A 17,870-nucleotide genomic window follows, 5' to 3' on the forward strand; every position below is an offset into this window, starting at 1 on the left:
ATGTCAGGTCATGTTCAGGAAGTATGTACCTGAGTACCTCTTCCTTTATCTGTACATCTCTTGCAGTTTGATAATGTAGTAGGGTTCATGCATAGCAGTCTAGAAGGTTAAGTACGACCTATGTAAATATTAGCATATATATATATATAGCCACAGTTTAGGAGAGGATGTGGATTAATTAGGTGACCTCAAAATCAGGGACCTCTCATATTTCATAGGTGTCCTCCCTGTTTGTTTGAATCTATTCCAAAGTTATGGAGCAGGTTCAGATCATAATCTTCAGCTGATTTAATATTCTAGAAAGGTATCATTCATGACAGAGCCACATTTTCCTAGATACTGCTAGGAAACAATGAAGCACAAATATTAAAATGAAGTTAACTTTTCTATAGCTTGGTGTGTGCAAGGTTGAGTTATTGCTAAATAGGCATTAACCTTGACTGTCGGAGATGACACAGATCTAGATCATTCTCTTCTTTGAACCTGGAAAGTGAGGCTACTGTTCCCACAGATGAAGTGCATTATGATATCTAGGAAATTAATTAATTCTACTGTCTTCTTGGCAATCAGCAGTCATAAGAACATAAATTAGGCATCTCATACTGCAACCTTAGTTTGATGGGTCTTGCATTTAGACTTATTCACGTTTATTATGCAGGTTCTTCTGTCTATGTACCCAACCTGTCTGAGAGTTCTGTACACTTGGTGCTAGTAACCTTGACAAGTGGAGTACCACAGGGTTCCGTGCTGGGACTGCTCCTGTTTGGTATCTACTTCTCTGAAGTACAGGCTAACACAGAAGGCCTCTGGCTAACGAAGTTTGCAGATGGCTGCAAACTAGGAGCCATAGTCAAGTCCCCAAATGATGTGAACATCCTACAGAAGGGCCTCTCTGAGACAGATGCCTGGTGTCAGAGCCATGGCCTCAAGCTCAATGCCAAAAAGTGCAGTGTCATCCCCTTTGGTAAAAACTCTGTACCCATGAACTACCACATAGGCAGCAATCTACTTAACACTGAATGCATGATAAGAGATCTTGGGACCCAGGTGGACAGTAGTCTCTCCTTTAATAGTCACATCGCCACAGTAGTCAGGAAGTCCTTCTATGTGGCACACCTCATCATAAAAGGGTTCTCGTCCAGGAAAAAAGAGGTCATCGTTACCCTCTATTCATCACTCATTAGACCCATTATAGAGTAGAACGCCCCTTTTGGAATGTACCTCACAAGACATCTGCAGCAGCTGGAAAGGCCACAGAAGTACCTCACAAAGAAGATTACTGGACTCAAACAAATGCCCTACACTGACCGCCTCAAAAAACTCCAGCTTTACTCCGTAGCATATCGCCTACTCAGAGGTGATCTCTGCCTAACATATAAAGCTATGTCAAACCCAGAGCTGTTGGACATGCTACACCTAAAGAAATTCCAATCCCTCTGAGCTACACGCTCTAGGGACTTAAACCTTGTCACCACAATAAACAGGACATGCTGGAGGGATAGATTCCTATCCCAGAGATTTCCCATACTCTGGAACAGGTTACCCATCTATGTCAAGCAAAGTTCTTCATTAGCACTCTTCAAGAAAAATCTTGATGAGTGGATGGGAAATAAGAAATACACCCCGGGGATCACTTCTGTGTCTCTGTTCATCAGTGGCACAGGAAAATAACTTTCTTGGGTGGCATAAGCCAGGGAACCTTGTTGGCTACGCTTGCATAGGCCCTTGGGCCGATAGCCTAGTACCTACCTATGAACCTATGAACAGGAGTGGATGGTTATTGCTTTATAGAACATTGGATTCAATGGGATGTGGGCAATCTTACAAGAGTTCATACTGATTCATGAGTGTTAGGCTACAGTAATTTATTTTATTGCATTTTTACATTTATTAACTAGGAAAGCACATTGGTCCATGGACAGTTTTCTACTGAATGATGTTCATAGTTGCTTAAAATGCATATTTATTGTACATTCAAACATATAACCTGCTTGAATTACTGCTAAATGTTCCAACATAGCTTTGGCATCACTAAATAAAAATATATAGTTAATGCATATGGAGCTCATCCTTTCTCTCTTTTAAAAATAGGTGAAATACTCCACGTAATGTTCCTGCTGATGCTCATAAAAATATTTGATTGTCTTTTCTAAATGTTTTAGCATTTGCAAAAGCACTGGTACATTGTAGCATATGCTATACAGTTTTTCACTGCAGCAGGTGTTAAAAAAATTGAATACGAGAAGTTGTAATTATAAAAAGCAAGGAACTGCAATATTTGAAATCATGATCAGAATTCCAGTCTGACTGCACTTCTGGATAAAAGGAATGTTTTGTCTGTCCCATCAAATACTTGTGGTAGAAAAAGTCCAGACCTATGCCTTAAATATACCAACATGTTTAGTGCAGCACTGATTGTGTTTCTTTCTTTCTTTCTGTCCCTTTCCTCTCCTTGTTGACTACATAGGATCATTTCAGTAAGCAGAAAGGTTATCTAGAAGAAGAACTGGACTACAGAAAACAAGCTCTGGACCAGGCATACATGGTAAGAAACTTACTAAGATTTTATCATCATACGCTGGCATGATAAAATAATAATAAGACATAAAATGCAAACATGATTAGGCTTCCTTACTGATATGCAGAATGAGTGAACTTTAATTATATGGACCATGGCATAATAGGGTCTTGTGATTTCCTGCTTCTGCAAAAAAAGTCTGCATGCAAAGAAACTGGTTTTACTGCAATGCTTTGTCTGCTTTTTTTCTTTGTCAGATGTAAATATATTCTTTCTGTAGTAGATTTCAAAATAAAGAAAATACTAATTAATAATATGAACTGCGGTGGTGGTGCTGCGGTAGCGTTGTCACCTCACAGTAAGACGTTGTCCTGTTCGATTCTCAGCTAAAGCGTCTTCTGTGTGGAGATATGCGTGAATGGGCATACCTTCATTGAAGGTTGTGCGTCAGGGCTGGCAACTTGGCATGTAAAAATCTACTGCCAATCATTAGCAGACCGGAGGTCTGCTGTGGCGACCTCTAACCGGGAAAAGCCGAAAGACAACAACTAATTAATAATATGAAAACTGATATATTGTATGATTGGCTGTATGTATGGCTGTAACACTGATGCCTCCCCTTGATGGCTCCTTAGATGGGAATATGTTTTCCATGGTTCAAAAAGTGACAGTTGTTTGATTTTGTTTTTTTTCAAAACACATTTATTGAATTTTGACTTGTGACATAAGCAATCTTACATGTATATAAAAGTAAACAGACCATCTTAACAAGCTCACATTTACAATATTATATACCACATATATTCTTCTCTACAATATAATCAATCCAATATTGCATAAATTGTTCATTTCCTGCCTTTTCTTAAACATCATTCCTCCTGCAAAATATTTTTCTGCATAGAACAAGACCAGATCTGTTGGCAGGAAGGAACATCAGCTTTATTAGAACAACCAAACTGACTAAGCGCTTTCACCCACAGTTGGGCTTCATCAGAGTCAGTGTAAAACACCCCTAATAGCATTTATATATCAATTAGTACAAATTAATTAAACAAATTAAACTCTAAATTGTTAAAAACATATAACCCCCTAGCATCCAGTTCCCTTCAACACTGAAAGCAAACACCTAGTGTACAAAAACTTGTTGTCTATACTAAAGCTACAGCAATATTAAAAGTTAACAAACTTACGAATTCTGTACAATAAAAAGATAAGAAAATAAACCTAGCCATAAATATAATGCTGAATAAACATTTAAAATGTACACACATTATAAAAACTGAGATTTATATTTTAATACACACACTGTTGAAATACTGTCATTAATGCCCGCTGCTTTAGATGCATCCAGGAGTAGCTGCCAAAAACATTCCTTAACTTCCAATAAAGTTTTAAGGTCTCCTCCAAAATCACGTTTTGACAGTCTATCAATGACAAAAAAATAAAAATCTTTTAAAATTACTACAGTTCTTGCTATGATTAAATAGGGCATTAGTAGATTTTTTTGTTTTTAATGTCCCTATTATGCTCAAGTATTCATAATCTCAATTTTCTTGTGGTCGTGCCCACATAAAATGCAATACAGGATAAACATGTAGCCACATACACAACCATGCTTGTGTTACAGTTACAGTACCTAGGACATTTCAGTGTCTTCTTGTAACTGCATATGTGTACATATGGTCCATCGTTAATAAATTTACAAGTACTACATGTGCCGCATTTCCCCTTCCTAGCAGGTCTCTGACTAGTTGTCCCAGACGTTTTTTCAAAAAGATCTTTCAAATTCAAACTTCTGCTGTTAATAAACCATGGAACAGACCCAATTATATATTTTAATTCCTGAGTAAACACTGCCCCATACAGAGTGTATGATATTCTTAACCTTTATTCCCATCGGGTTATAATTAATAACCATACCAGAATGGTAGTTCTGACCGGGGTTGTTGTTATCATTTAATGTGCCAAGATTTCTATTGGTGTCCAACAAAATAGACCTAAAGTCATTACTTCTCCTTTTCTCAATTTATTTACTAACATTAGTTAGTAGATCAGAAGGGTACCCTCTCTTTTTAAACATATCTATCAACTTGTCAAGTTCTACTCTAAAATAAATATTTTGGCTTACTATTCTGGACAAACGTATCATCTGCCCCTTGACCACATTTTTTTTTTGATAGTCAGGGTGATATCATGTCAAATCAGGTAATCTAAATGCCCTCTTCCCTTCCCAGATAAAATCCTTCAACTCTTTATTAATTAATATCTATGACTTTTTCACTGCTAGATAAAAATATGCCTGACCTGTGTATAAAACTAAATAGACTGACAGTTTTTACTGCTTGTATCTTGCTACCCAAATCCATAGGCAAGAGCTTCTAGTTTATCAGTTTTTGTATTATCTTTTTAGTCTCTTCCCACATATCCTTAGCTACCATAACAGAATACTTTTAAACCCATACTCCTAAATGTTTAATTAAACATTGGTATTGCTGTACAAGTTCATGTGTGGGCACATAATTTACAGCTATAGCCATTGTTTTATCTTCATTAATTTTATTAAAAAAAAAAAAAAAAAACACTTGGAACTGTCTCATAATATTTCACAACACTGAAATGTCCTTTTCTGGTTTTGTCAGGTACAAAATAATATTGTATGCAAATAAAATCAACTTTTCTTGATTACCATACCAATTATATCCCTGAATTTCTGAGTCCATTATTTTCTTTGCCAGTGGTTCTAAATATAACAAGAATAACAAAGGGGAAAGAGGACACCCCTGCCTGGTTCCTCTGCAAAGACCCATCCAACAAAGCGGCAGGTGCCCGTGGAACCCTTGCACGGCAAAAGCAGGATAACTAGCAACAAACAAAAAAGCCAGCAAGTGTTGGTAGTAACCATATCAAAAAACATTTATTGTCAAGAGGGAAGAAAACACCCCCCTGAAATACTGCTATTGTAAATACCAATAGCAGAAAAAGCTTTTGAACAAAAAAGCAACAATCCTCAAACCGGTTTCGGCTCCTCTGAGCCTTCTTCAGTGAAGTATAAAATGAAAGAACAGAGTATCACAATACATGCACATATATATGGATGGGTCCAACTCAAGGGCCAATCCAAACACAGAATTCACAATTGGTCATTAAGACCAGGTGCAAACAAAGCTCCAAGTTTGATGATCCATTTTTTCTCCTTGGAGCTAAGTAATTCCTGCCAAAACTGTTTGTCTTTACATTTCCCCCTGATGCAATCAATAACAACAAATTTATATGAAGCAGATACATGTTTCAAACAATGTTTATACAAAGCATTACTAATCGTTTCTTTTTATGTCACTCAAATGCTCACAAATTCTGAGACGGAAAGCTCGGAAGTCTTTCCAACATAGAAAGCAGAACAATTGCAGGTCACCAAATAGATGACCCACTCAGTGTTACAGTTAGCCCAAAACTTTATATCAAAAACTTGTGAGGTATTTTTACTGGTGAATTCATTAGTACGTGAAACACGAATACAAAATGAGCAATGTCCACAGGGAATACATCCAACAATGGGTTTCCCTAAGATAGACCGCTGAGTTTGTTCAGAAAAATCCACACCTACTCTCTTATAATGACTCAATTTTGAACCAATGGTCTGTCCCCTTCTAAATGAGAAGGAACATTGATCTGGCAACATAGAATAAAGTTTTAAATCAGCTTTAAGAATGTTCCAATGTCTCTGTATGATATTTTTAAAGCCCTGTGTATTCCGTCCATATGTAGTTACCAAACGTAAAGGTTGTAACTGGTGACAGTTACTCTTGTCTTTGTATGTTAATAAATCTTCCCTATTTAGACTAGACACAGATCTTTTGGCTAGATGTACCGAACCTGGACGATATCCCCTCTTAATAAATCTGCTAGTCAAATCATCTTGGGCATCAAGGAAGGATTGTTGGCTAGAACAGATTCTCCTGGCTCTAAGAAACTGAGATTTGGGTATGTTCTGGATGACATGTTGCGGGTGGAAGCTGGTAGCATGTAATATTGAATTAAATTCCGGAAATTTTCTGAACATCCTGGAAGATAGGGTATTATCCTGATTCCTAATGATTTCTACATCGAGAAATACTATCCTCGATTTGTTATAGGTCAATTTAAATTCAATCCCCCATATGTTGTTATTCAGATATTCAAGAAATTCCATAAGATACTGTTCATCAGCTTTCCACACCAACCAACAGTCATCCAGATACCGACGCCAGATATCCATCTCACACATATAAATATTGTGTTTAACATCATAAATCACAATCTCTTCGATGTATGCCATAAACAGATCTGCATATATGGGTGCAAAAGAAGCACCCATAGCAGTACCCTGCTTCTGCCAATAGCAAAGATTGTGAAAATAGAAAACATTGCTTGACAGCACATATTCTGTTAGGCATACAAGAAAAGTATTAAATCCAGATGGATATAAACCTGATCTAGCCAACCAATAATCCAACGCTTGTAAACCCGCCCAGTGTGGAATGTTAGTGTAAAGAGAGGTAATGTCCAGAGTGCATAATAGCCAATGAGATTGAAGTTGGGAGTTATTAATAATATCCAAAAATTGGGTGGTGTCTTGAATCCTAGCTCTAATTTGACTCAATAATGGTTTTAAATAAAGAGTCAAATATTCAGATAGTGGTTGATGGGGACCCATGTCCCGAGACAATCGGTCGCCCCGGTGGATTAGTGGCATGTTTGTGGATCTTGGGTAACAGGTATAAATACTGTTTTTTAGGTGACCCAACCAATAGCTGTTCTTTGACATCTTGAGTAATAATACCCTCATCCACTGCCTCAGTCAAAAATCCATCAATTTGGCACTTAAAATGGGGAGAGGGATCCACAAGCATCTGCCGGTAATATTGTATGTCACCCAATTGTCTCATGGCCTCACTATCATAGGCAGTTTTGTCTAGTACCACCACCGCTCCACCTTTATCAGCTTGAATAATGACAAGGTTTTTATTATTAATCAACTCATCCAAACTGCATAGTTCTTCAGTAGTCAGATTATTATAAGTAACAGGAAAATCCTTAAGATGACAATGTATGTCCCGAAGGACATTTTTTTGAAATACCCCTACTAAATGAGTCATAGGTGGAGTAAAAGTGGATTTTTTAAATCTGAAGTCACCAACTGTATCACAAGGTGCATCACAAACATTACTATCAAAAAACACCTTCAAATTCAATATACGACAAAAATTGATAACATCCTGGGCCAGAGACTGTTCGGAGACAAAAAACCCAGGAACAAAATTGAGCCCTTTGTTTAATAATTTGATTTGTACATTAGTTAAATCAACAGACGAAATATTGTGAACATTAAAATCGGAACTTAATGCTGTGTCATGATCTTCATGAGTGTCTCCAAACTTTGTTTGGATGTTATGTTTCCTGTGCTTCCGCCCCCCTCGTCGGTATCTGAATTGAGAGGGTGTGATAAATTGTCTCTTTTGGACATGGGTAATCCCTCACATAAATGTGAATCGAATTCACCTTCTGTATTGGAAGAATTATCTTCCCCAGATGTCCCACTTGACAGACCAGTATTTGTCAGATGCCTGACCTGTGTATAAAACTAAATAGACTGACAGTTTTTACTGCTTGTATCTTGCTACCCAAATCCATAGGCAAGAGCTTCTAGTTTATCAGTTTTTGTATTATCTTTTTAGTCTCTTCCCACATATCCTTAGCTACCATAACAGAATACTTTTAAACCCATACTCCTAAATGTTTAATTAAACATTGGTATTGCTGTACAAGTTCATGTGTGGGCACATAATTTACAGCTATAGCCATTGTTTTATCTTCATTAATTTTATTAAAAAAAAAAAAACACTTGGAACTGTCTCATAATATTTCACAACACTGAAATGTCCTTTTCTGGTTTTGTCAGGTACAAAATAATATTGTATGCAAATAAAATCAACTTTTCTTGATTACCATACCAATTATATCCCTGAATTTCTGAGTCCATTATTTTCTTTGCCAGTGGTTCTAAATATAACAAGAATAACAAAGGGGAAAGAGGACACCCCTGCCTGGTTCCTCTGCAAAGACACATCTTATCAGAGAGGTGAATATTTATTTATTTATTGGCATTTGTTGACCGGGAAAGTCCACTGGGTCAGAGACCCATTTTCAGTGGAGGCCTGGGGAGAAAAGCTCCACAAGAAATACAACACAGAAGTATAATGCATTAGACATGGGTGTTTAGAAAGATCATTAGGCACATGCACAGAGGTTAAATACAATGTTTCAAAAAGATGTCCACTCCACTACAATACAATGCAATACAATAACGGTAGTGCAAAGTTCAAAATACAATGCAGAATACAAATTTCGATACAGTAATACAAAAGTTAAAATTTGTGTTCAGTAAAGAACAGAGTTTTGCAATAGAAAAAGGGAGTGGAGATATGAACAGTATGGTGTAGCGTTTATGGTGGTTTGGTAGTGATTAGGCAGGAACAGATGGGATTACTGAGATAATGGTCTTTTAGTGCAGCTTTAAAAGATTTTAAAGAGTCTAGTTGTGTGATCTGCGAAGGCAGAGCATTCCAAAGTTTAGCATGCTGTGAGAGAATAAGCATTGACTGTCTCTTTGGTTTGGTTACACTTAATAGATGTTTATTAGTTGACTGTAGGTTACGGGATGGGATGTATGATTGTAGGATAGAATGGAGTGCTCAGCAGTTAGGTTTGAATATTAATTTGTGAGCAAGAGTTAGTTGGATACATACCTCTCAACCTGGAAACATCAAAAGTCAGAACAAAGGCCCATGAAAAATAGGTGCAAATCTGTATGCTGATTAACATAAAATTTGCTTGCATAATTATGTAACCCCGTCACTCCAATGGAATTATGGGATACCAACTTTCAAACGCAAACTGAAGAACAGACCACCAAAATATGGCTTCAGCCCAGACCCTGTAGTAAATGGTAAACATTTTTTTTAATGTGTAGCAATGATGTTCACTGGGAAGGGAGAAGATGGTGTACCTTAGGATTTTGTTTTTAGTGATTTGTAGTATGTGAGTTTTGTGGTAAAAGCAGGGCATTTAATGGCAGGCAATATTCTAATATTAGCAAAAGAATATTATAGTTTGCTAGGACCTCCAAAAGTCATTCTCTATGGCCTACTGATCAGTGGCATAGCCCAGGGCTGTCTTTGAGTTTGCTTCCCTCCCCACTCACAAAAACCATGTCCCATTAGTTGGCTATTTTGCCCCATTTACCATAAACACTGTAATGTGCGCACTGATTTACTTCTACAGTGATTATCTGGATTTAATTTAAAACTTTTATATTACATTTTATAGCACAAACACTAATAGACATCTGCTAAACAAATCAATACAGTCTCACAATGAAAGTAGACTTAGCATTAAAATTTCTCTGCCCTTGGAACTCACATTCATGGAAACAGCATTGAAACCCACATTCAAAGAAAATGCATCTGGCCACTGGCGGATAAAGACTACCTTTGGGCTATTTTCAAATCATTGGCCCCTTGCACATAAAACATGCATGTTTTCTTTGATACACCTTTCTGACTGTATTAAATTACATTTCTTGTATAATACAGCACACTTAGAGTGCATTTTAAATTTATTGTTTTGAACATTTTCCAGTAAGCAATGAAACAAAATGTGAACCAATAATGACAAAACTACCCAATGTAGAACATTTTCATCATAAAAGTCTACTCAGACTTCTCCAATCCACCAATATCAGTAAATATGCACAATCCCTGCAGAAGTAAAAGTCATCTAAATAATTCAACATTAAAGAGATCTGTAAGATCTGAAACTAATTAAGAGATTGCTGCTAGCAAACAACTTAATATTTCATTGTTTCATCTACAAAGTGTCTTTTGCCCTTGAGGAATAAATTGCCTATGTTACATTAAAAAATGATAAGCTAGTAATATTGCAATAGGGAATGGATGTCTCACTGATAGATTCATAGTTACTAGGTACCTCCACCAAAGAGGACATTCTTAGGACTGCAGCATCCACCCCCTTTAAAAGTACAACACAGTACAGTATCAACAATCCATCTAAATACTGTGGGAGTAGAATCCACAGCCTTCTGCATCAAAAGCAAGTATTCTACCTGTTGTGCTACTAACAATAGAAACAGACTTGATTTTCTACCTGTTATGCTACTAACAACACAAGCAGACTTGGCATAAACAGCACTAAACTTCTCTCCCCCTGAAGAATTATGCAGCACAAGAAATCTGGAAAAAGCCAAAATGTATTGGGGGGGGGGGGGTAAAGCCCAAAACCAGGGACATAGTGTAAACATTGCTTGTATAATCTTGGAAAAATTGCTAGGATAAAATGTTCAGTGTTACCATGCACTTCATGAAAGACAGGAAGTTTCACAAACAGTTTTTAAGTAAAAGCTCAAAATTACTGTCATTAAGTAAAAGCATAAAGCATCTGCTGCCATTAAGTAAAAGCACAAAGCATCCCTTCCCGTTTCTCAAAAGTACTGACTGCAGCTGTTAATAAGCACCTATGAATCGCACCCTCCCACACCTGTTAATGCAGCAATACCAGTAAATGTAAGGACACGCACACCCCTAGATGTTAAAACAGTCATTTCTCCTGCCATTTATCACAGGAAATAAGTTGAGTAAAGCAGTAATGCCAGTAAATGTAAGACACACACACACACACACACACACACACACACACACACACACACACACACACACACACACACACACACACACACACACACACACACTCACACCTGTAAAAGCAGTAGTTTCTCCTGCCATTTCTCAAAGTAAATAAGTTAAGCATAGTTTCTCCACACACCCGCCTATAGCATAATGCCTGCTATTAAGTAAAAGCATGTTAATCACAGTTAATTTTCTACTGCCGTTTCTCATAGTTAAGTTTCTCCAGCTGTTCCTAATAGTTAAGTTTGCAGCTGTTGATCTCATAGTTATGTTTCTTTTCTCATGCCGTTTTGGCATTTTTGATAGTTAAGTTCACAGCCTGCACTCACACACAAGTGCCTCTATTCTGGTTTAAACTTTAAAGCCGTCGGCCATCAGTGGTATTGAAACTACGAATACACAGACTACAAAACACTTAACCTTGACTCCTATATAGTTCCAACACAAGACCTGAACCCATGCCAATTTCACCTCTTAGAAACAAAACAGACTTCTGTATAACTGTCCCAGTAGAGTCACCAATCTGAATCTTAATTACTGCAGATTATGTAACTTATTCATGAACCATTCCAGAGCTAGGCATTAAAACAGATGCACACTGTACCAGGCTGACTAAAATCAGGCATTGTGCATTCATCACTGCTTGACCAGGCATATTCTGTGGAGAGTGCTCTGAATCTGTAGTGCAAACCACAGCTTTATACTAATTGTTGTATTAGAAGCCATACCTCTTCAACACTATGAAAAACTGATATTCCTTAATACTAGAAAAAGCCTCACTAAGAAGCTAACCTCAGTATCAGACTTTTAAGCTGAAGACTGGGTGTGAAAAAGCCTCACTAAGAAGCTAAACTCAGTGTCAGACTTTTAATCTGAAGATTGCTTCTTACACCCATCCTTAGTGACATACTACAATTAAATCCAGGCCCATGACTCACAATTCTAGTGCTCTGCTGATTAACATTTTTACTAGTCCTTTTTCCTAAGATTCTTTCACACAAAAACAATAACCCCCCCCCCCAGCCACACAGAACAAGAATAATCTACTTATAGCCCCCTGAAACTGACCATGATCAAAAGCTTCTTTGATCAATTTTTAAGCCCCACTCTCAGGAATTCTGCTAATCTTCTTATAGGTTCATAGGTTCATAGGTAGGTACTAGGCTGTCACCCGACGGCATTTATAAGTCTAGCCAGAGTGTGTTGGCTTTCGCCACCCCATTGATTAATTAACTGATCCTCTGTCAAGCAGAGCCAGTGAAGTGATCCCAGGGGTGTATTTTCTGTTACACATCCACTCGTCAAGGTTTCTCTTGAAGAGTGTTAGTGAGGGGCTCTGCCTAATGTAGTTTGGAATTTTGTTCCAAAGCATGGGGCGTCTCGGTGACAGGAATCCATCCCTACAGCATGTTATATTTATTGTTGTGGCGAGGTTTAGATCACTAGTGCGCGTGGCTCGCAGTGACTTGGATTTCTTTAGGTGGAGCATGTCCATCAATTCTGAGTTGGACATGGCTTTGTAAGTCAGGCAGAGATCACCTCTGAGTAAGCGATATGCCACTGAGTACAGCCGGAGTTTTTTCAGTCGGGCTGCATAGGACATATGTTTGAGGCCAGTAATCCTCTTGGTGAGGTACTTTTATGATCTTTCCAGCTATTGGAAGTGTCTTGTGAGGTACCTTCCAAATGGGGCATTGTACTCTATGATGGGTCTAATGAGTGACGAGTAGAGGGGCACTATAATCTCTTTATTTGTAGATGCGAACCCTTTAGTAATTAGATGGGCCACATAGAAGAATTTCCTAACTACTTTGGCAATATGATTGTCAAATGAGAGATTACTATCTACCTGGGTCCCCAGATCTCTTATTACCTCTTCTGTATTAAGGGGGCTGCCACCTATATGGTAATTTGTGGTTGTTTTGTTTTTCCCAAATGGGATGACTATGCATTTTTGGCATTTAGCTTGAAGCCATGACTGTAACACCAGGTGTCCGTCTCAGTAAGGTCCTTTTGGAGGATGTCCGTGTCAGCCGGAGAGTCAATTATGGCTCCCAGTTTGCAGTCATCGGCGAACTTGGTTAGCCAAAGTCCTCCTGTGTTTGCCTGTACTTCTGAGAAGTATATGCTGAACAGTAGGGGTCACAGGACCAAGCCTTGCAGGACACCATTTGTGACTGGTTTAGAGTCGGACCTGGAGCCCGCTATTCTTACCGTGTGAGTTCTGTCTGTAAGCCAGTTGGCAACCCATCTCGTGTTGTAGGGGTTTATGTTCAGGCTGGTGAGTTTTTCTATAATTCCCAAGTGGGGAATGGTGTCAAAAGCCTTGGCGAGGTCAAGGTAGGCTGTGTGAACCACCTTTCCCTCGTCTATGGCCTTGGTGACTGTCTCAAAGAAGTTAACCAGATTTAGTAGGCATGATCTGCCCTTAACAAAGCCGAACTGGGTTGGGTCAAGTGTTTGGAGGTTCCCAATGTCTTTGTTAATGAGTTCCATGATGATGTACTCCATAGCCTTGCAAACCAGGCTAGTCAGGCTTATGGGGCAATAGTTACCAGGGTCAGTTGTGGCCCCTCCTTTGTGGAGAAGAATAACCGTTTCTGTGTGCCATTCTATGGGCATGTAGCCTGTGGAGAGGCTGAGGTTGAACAGCGTGTTTAGGTGGGGGGTTAGTTTGTTCTGTAGTTTGTGCAAGACGCAGACTGGGACACCATCTGATCCCATTGATGCTGCGTTTTTGGCTTTTGAAAGGGCTGTCTTAACCTGTGCTTCTGTGATTTTTGGGACACTACACTTTTCCGGTATTGTTGTGGGCCCTTTTGGAGGTGAGAGGGGGTGAAGTTTGCACTGAATCTATCTGCCAGGATGTTGGTAATATCAGTAGGTTCAGTATATTTTGTGCTATTTTGCACTAGTTTAGTGCATATCTGCGAGTTGCCACTTAGATTCTTAACATAGCTACAGAAGGCTTTGTGGTTGTCTTTTGAATCCTTGGTTATTTTTCTTTCGAAGTTATCCTTGGATGATTTCATGAGGGACCTTAGTTTCTTACTGATACTGATCAGGGATGTCTTTCCTTCTTGGGATTTGCTTTTTTTCTGAAGTAGTTTCCTCCTTCTATTGTATAGCCTGTATATGGCAGGGGTCCATCAAACTGGTTTCCTTCTCTTAGAGGAGCGAGTCTTGGTTTTGCTAGGGATGGCACGATCCATGCATCCTTGTAGGTGCTCGTAGAGTGCATTTGTAAAGGTTTCTGCATCTTGGGCAACGTTATCCTTTAGCGTGGGGGCTGTGAAACTTACCACCTCTGTCTTAAGTAAGGTGAAGTTTGCTTTAGAAAAGTTTTTTACTGTGGTTTCCTTAGTTGGGGTGGTGGTGGGGTGTGGACATCCAGAGTGATTAGTTTATGGTCTGATCTAACCAGTGACGGGTTGACCTCCGGTGTGTAACACCTGTCACCCATGTTGGTGATGACCAGGTCCATTATGTTTTCACCTCTGGTAGGGGAGTTTACCAGCTGATCCAGGGCATTTGAATTGATGAATTCCAGGAAGCGCTGGGCCTGGGAGTTTGTACTCGAGTAGTTTTCCCAGTGAATGGTAGGGTAATTGAAATTGCCCAATATCAGGGTATTTGGTAGGACCTTCATGTTTTCCAGTGTCTCCAGAAAGAAGGAGTAGTGGTCCTGGGTCATGGAGGGTGATCTGTAGCAGGCCACAATTTGCACTGCAGATTTGCCTGATGTTAGTTGCACATGGATGATCTCAGGGGGTATCATGCTGCGCCACTAATCTGGAGGTGTAGGTATCCTTGATGAATATGGACACACCCCCGCCTTTTGTGTTTCGGTCAGTTTTCTGTGGCTGAAATGTGTGGTATGAGTTGTAGCCTGGTAGTGCTGGGGTGCTCTCTGGAGCCTTGAATCAGGTTTCAATTACTGCACAGACGTCGATGTTCTCCATACTCAGGAGTGCTTCGAGTGCATGCATTTAGAGATTTAAACTCCTGGCATTGAGTAGCATAACGTTCAGTTTTTTGTTAATTGTGCTGTTTATGGAGGTGGGTTTGACTTTTGAGCCTCACCTAAAAAAGGCACTATGGGGGCAGCAAGAGCCTTGGCCAGTATTCGAAAGCCTAGGGGTGACAGGTGCAAGCCATCTCTTGTGAAGCAACGTGGCTTGTCGAGCATGTCGTCCCAGGCTGACAGACACTAGATGCCCTTTGAATGACACCAGAAACTTAGCCAATTGTTGAAATTGATAATTTTTTCTTTATACTGAGGTGTCATTCTTGGTGAGGGCAGGATGCTACTCAGGGTCAGGGTCATACCAGCCTGGGCTACATGATCAGAGAGCTCTTCCATGTCTCTTTTCATGTAGTCCAGGGAGGTATGTCTCAAGTCATTCACACCAACATGAACAATGGCAGAGTCATATTTGTACTTGTTCTGGAGTGACCTGAGTGCTTGTGTTATGTGGCAGATTCTGGCTCCCGACAGGCAGCTAACAGTTACCTTCTGCTTGTCTTGCCTAGTGAGTGGGACGTCAGTGTGCCTGACTATAGAGTCACCTATTACTAGTATGTTAGGTATGTTATTTCGCCTTAAGGGTTGTGATTGTGCGGCACACTGATTTTGTGTTTTATGTGTTGTCTGGTTTGTGACGGGAGGTGCAGGTTGTTTGGGTGTCTGCTTTGGAGGTTTCTGATGCTTTTGCAGGTTTTTATTTAGAGCCTCCAAGTATGATTTTGTGTATTTATGTGTATTTTTTGCCAATGCTGCTTTAGTAGGTCTGTGTGCAGCTGGAGGTGTGCTGCAAGGGTTAACCTTCTCCTCTTGACTGTCTGTTCCAGTCTTGGGTGGAGACAGCTTAGCTTCCAGTCTGGCTGTATAATTGCATCTCTCGCATATGTTAGTGTTTTGTGATAGGAGGAGAGGGTTGTTTGTGTACATGAGGCAGTTGTAACATTGCATCAGGATACCCAGATTCACCAGCTGGACTGGAGAGTACACCTGAAATTGCCCTTTGGTCATGCCTGAATAGTAGGGTGAGCTGCTTAGTCACTTGGTTGGTGAGGGGTGAATAAAGACCCTTGCCCTGCTGGGCAATCAGTGTCAGGGTATATTAGTGCTTGCTATTAGGTCTGAGCAAGTGCTGGGCTGTAGGATGCTTTTTGAGTGCTTAGGTTGAGAGTTAGACTAGTTTCAAGGGAAAAACTGAAGAGGAGACTTAGTGGAGCCGGGAATAATTTAACCGTAGCTAACCGGCTCTGCCCGGTGCGCAAAACCGTGCAAACGCGGTTTTTATAGTAGGCAAATGAAAGAGATAGAAATTAGCCCAAAATAGCCAATAAACTACTAACTTCTGGGCTGGAACCACTCCTCCAGGGACAGATAGGTTGCTCAAAGCTCCCCTCTCTCACAGGTGAGCAGAGAAACTTCCTTTTATCCAAGTAAGGTATGGACAACTCAGAAACTAGTATCACAGCCCTGAATTCAGCACTAGCCTGAAAACTGGACTATACTAGCTTAGAAAGGAGAGAAACAAGGAATTTTTTTTTTAAAAGATAAGGCAAAAACAGTAAAAAATACACTTAAAACAGCTTTAAATGGCTACAAACGATCAGAAAAGGCTATCACACTTTAGGGTGTAGCCTACAACAGTTAAACAAGTTATTTAAACAAAAAACAACTTTTTAAAAGTGCAGGCAGTCAAATAAGTACAATATGTGAAAAAAACAAGCTTTTAAATCACAATAAATGCTGGAAAATCTGCGTTTAAGCGGAAAACAGTTAAGTACAGCAAGAAAGTACAGAAAACTGATAATCACTCCAAAGTCTCTCTTCTAAGCTAGAAGGCTTGTATCAGTTTAAGGCTTTCTAGTGCTACCCAGTTGGTTAGTTACAGGAAAGATGGGAAACAAGCGCAGATGTGGTCTTTTAAACCAGAAAGTTGAAAGAGATGGACAATTCTCAATTCTCAATTCTTCTTCCCCGAATTACCTACCCAGTCCATACAAGTCAACTTTTAACTCTACAAAACTGATTTATTGTCCTCTCCGGCTAGCCCACCAACTTATACCCCCAGTTAACCAACCAGGACATAAATGAGCTGCTTACCTCCCTAATAATTTTTCTTATTACTATTAATCTACTAGGCCTTATCCCCTACACATTTACTCTGACCACTCAACTATGATCAATAAACATGGCTTTCGTTTGCCATTCCAATAGCAATAGTTTTAATTTGAATTTGGACTACGAAACCAACCAACAGCATCAACTCTCCTGCTGTTTGCAGCCATTAATTCTCTCGCACACAGATATAAGTTTAGAAGAGGAAGCCTGCAGCCATTAAGTAAAATAAACATTTCTCTCACAGTGCATATTAGTTTACAATTATTTTACCTGGTGGAGGAAGCCTCCATCTGTTAAGTAAATAAGCATTTATCTCGCAGTGCATATAAGTCGTTTACAATTATTTTACCTGGTGGAGGAGGAAGCCTGCAGCTGTTAAGCAAATAAGCATTTCTGTTGCACGCACATGTATGTTTAGTAAATGTTTACATTTTTTACCTGGAGGAGAGGAGCCGGGTAAGAAAGATGTGTGCAC

At 39.3% G+C, this 17,870-nt stretch overlaps 1 protein-coding gene across 2 annotated transcripts in view; it reads left to right on the forward strand.

Annotated features, from left to right (window-relative positions):
- Positions 1 to 17,870, forward strand: part of JAKMIP1 (janus kinase and microtubule interacting protein 1) — a 2,220,219-nt gene that overhangs the window by 2,094,942 nt on the left and 107,407 nt on the right. For both annotated transcript variants that reach the window (XM_044056204.1, XM_044056206.1), the window contains exon 18: positions 2,468 to 2,545. In XM_044056204.1, the coding sequence (XP_043912139.1) occupies positions 2,468 to 2,545 (78 nt within the window). The remainder of the gene's footprint in view (positions 1 to 2,467; positions 2,546 to 17,870) is intronic.

Source organism: Protopterus annectens, chromosome 14.part0 (genome assembly GCF_019279795.1).
Source record: "Protopterus annectens isolate FY-2018-M chromosome 14.part0, PAN1.0, whole genome shotgun sequence".
NCBI classification, from domain to species: domain Eukaryota; kingdom Metazoa; phylum Chordata; order Ceratodontiformes; family Protopteridae; genus Protopterus; species Protopterus annectens.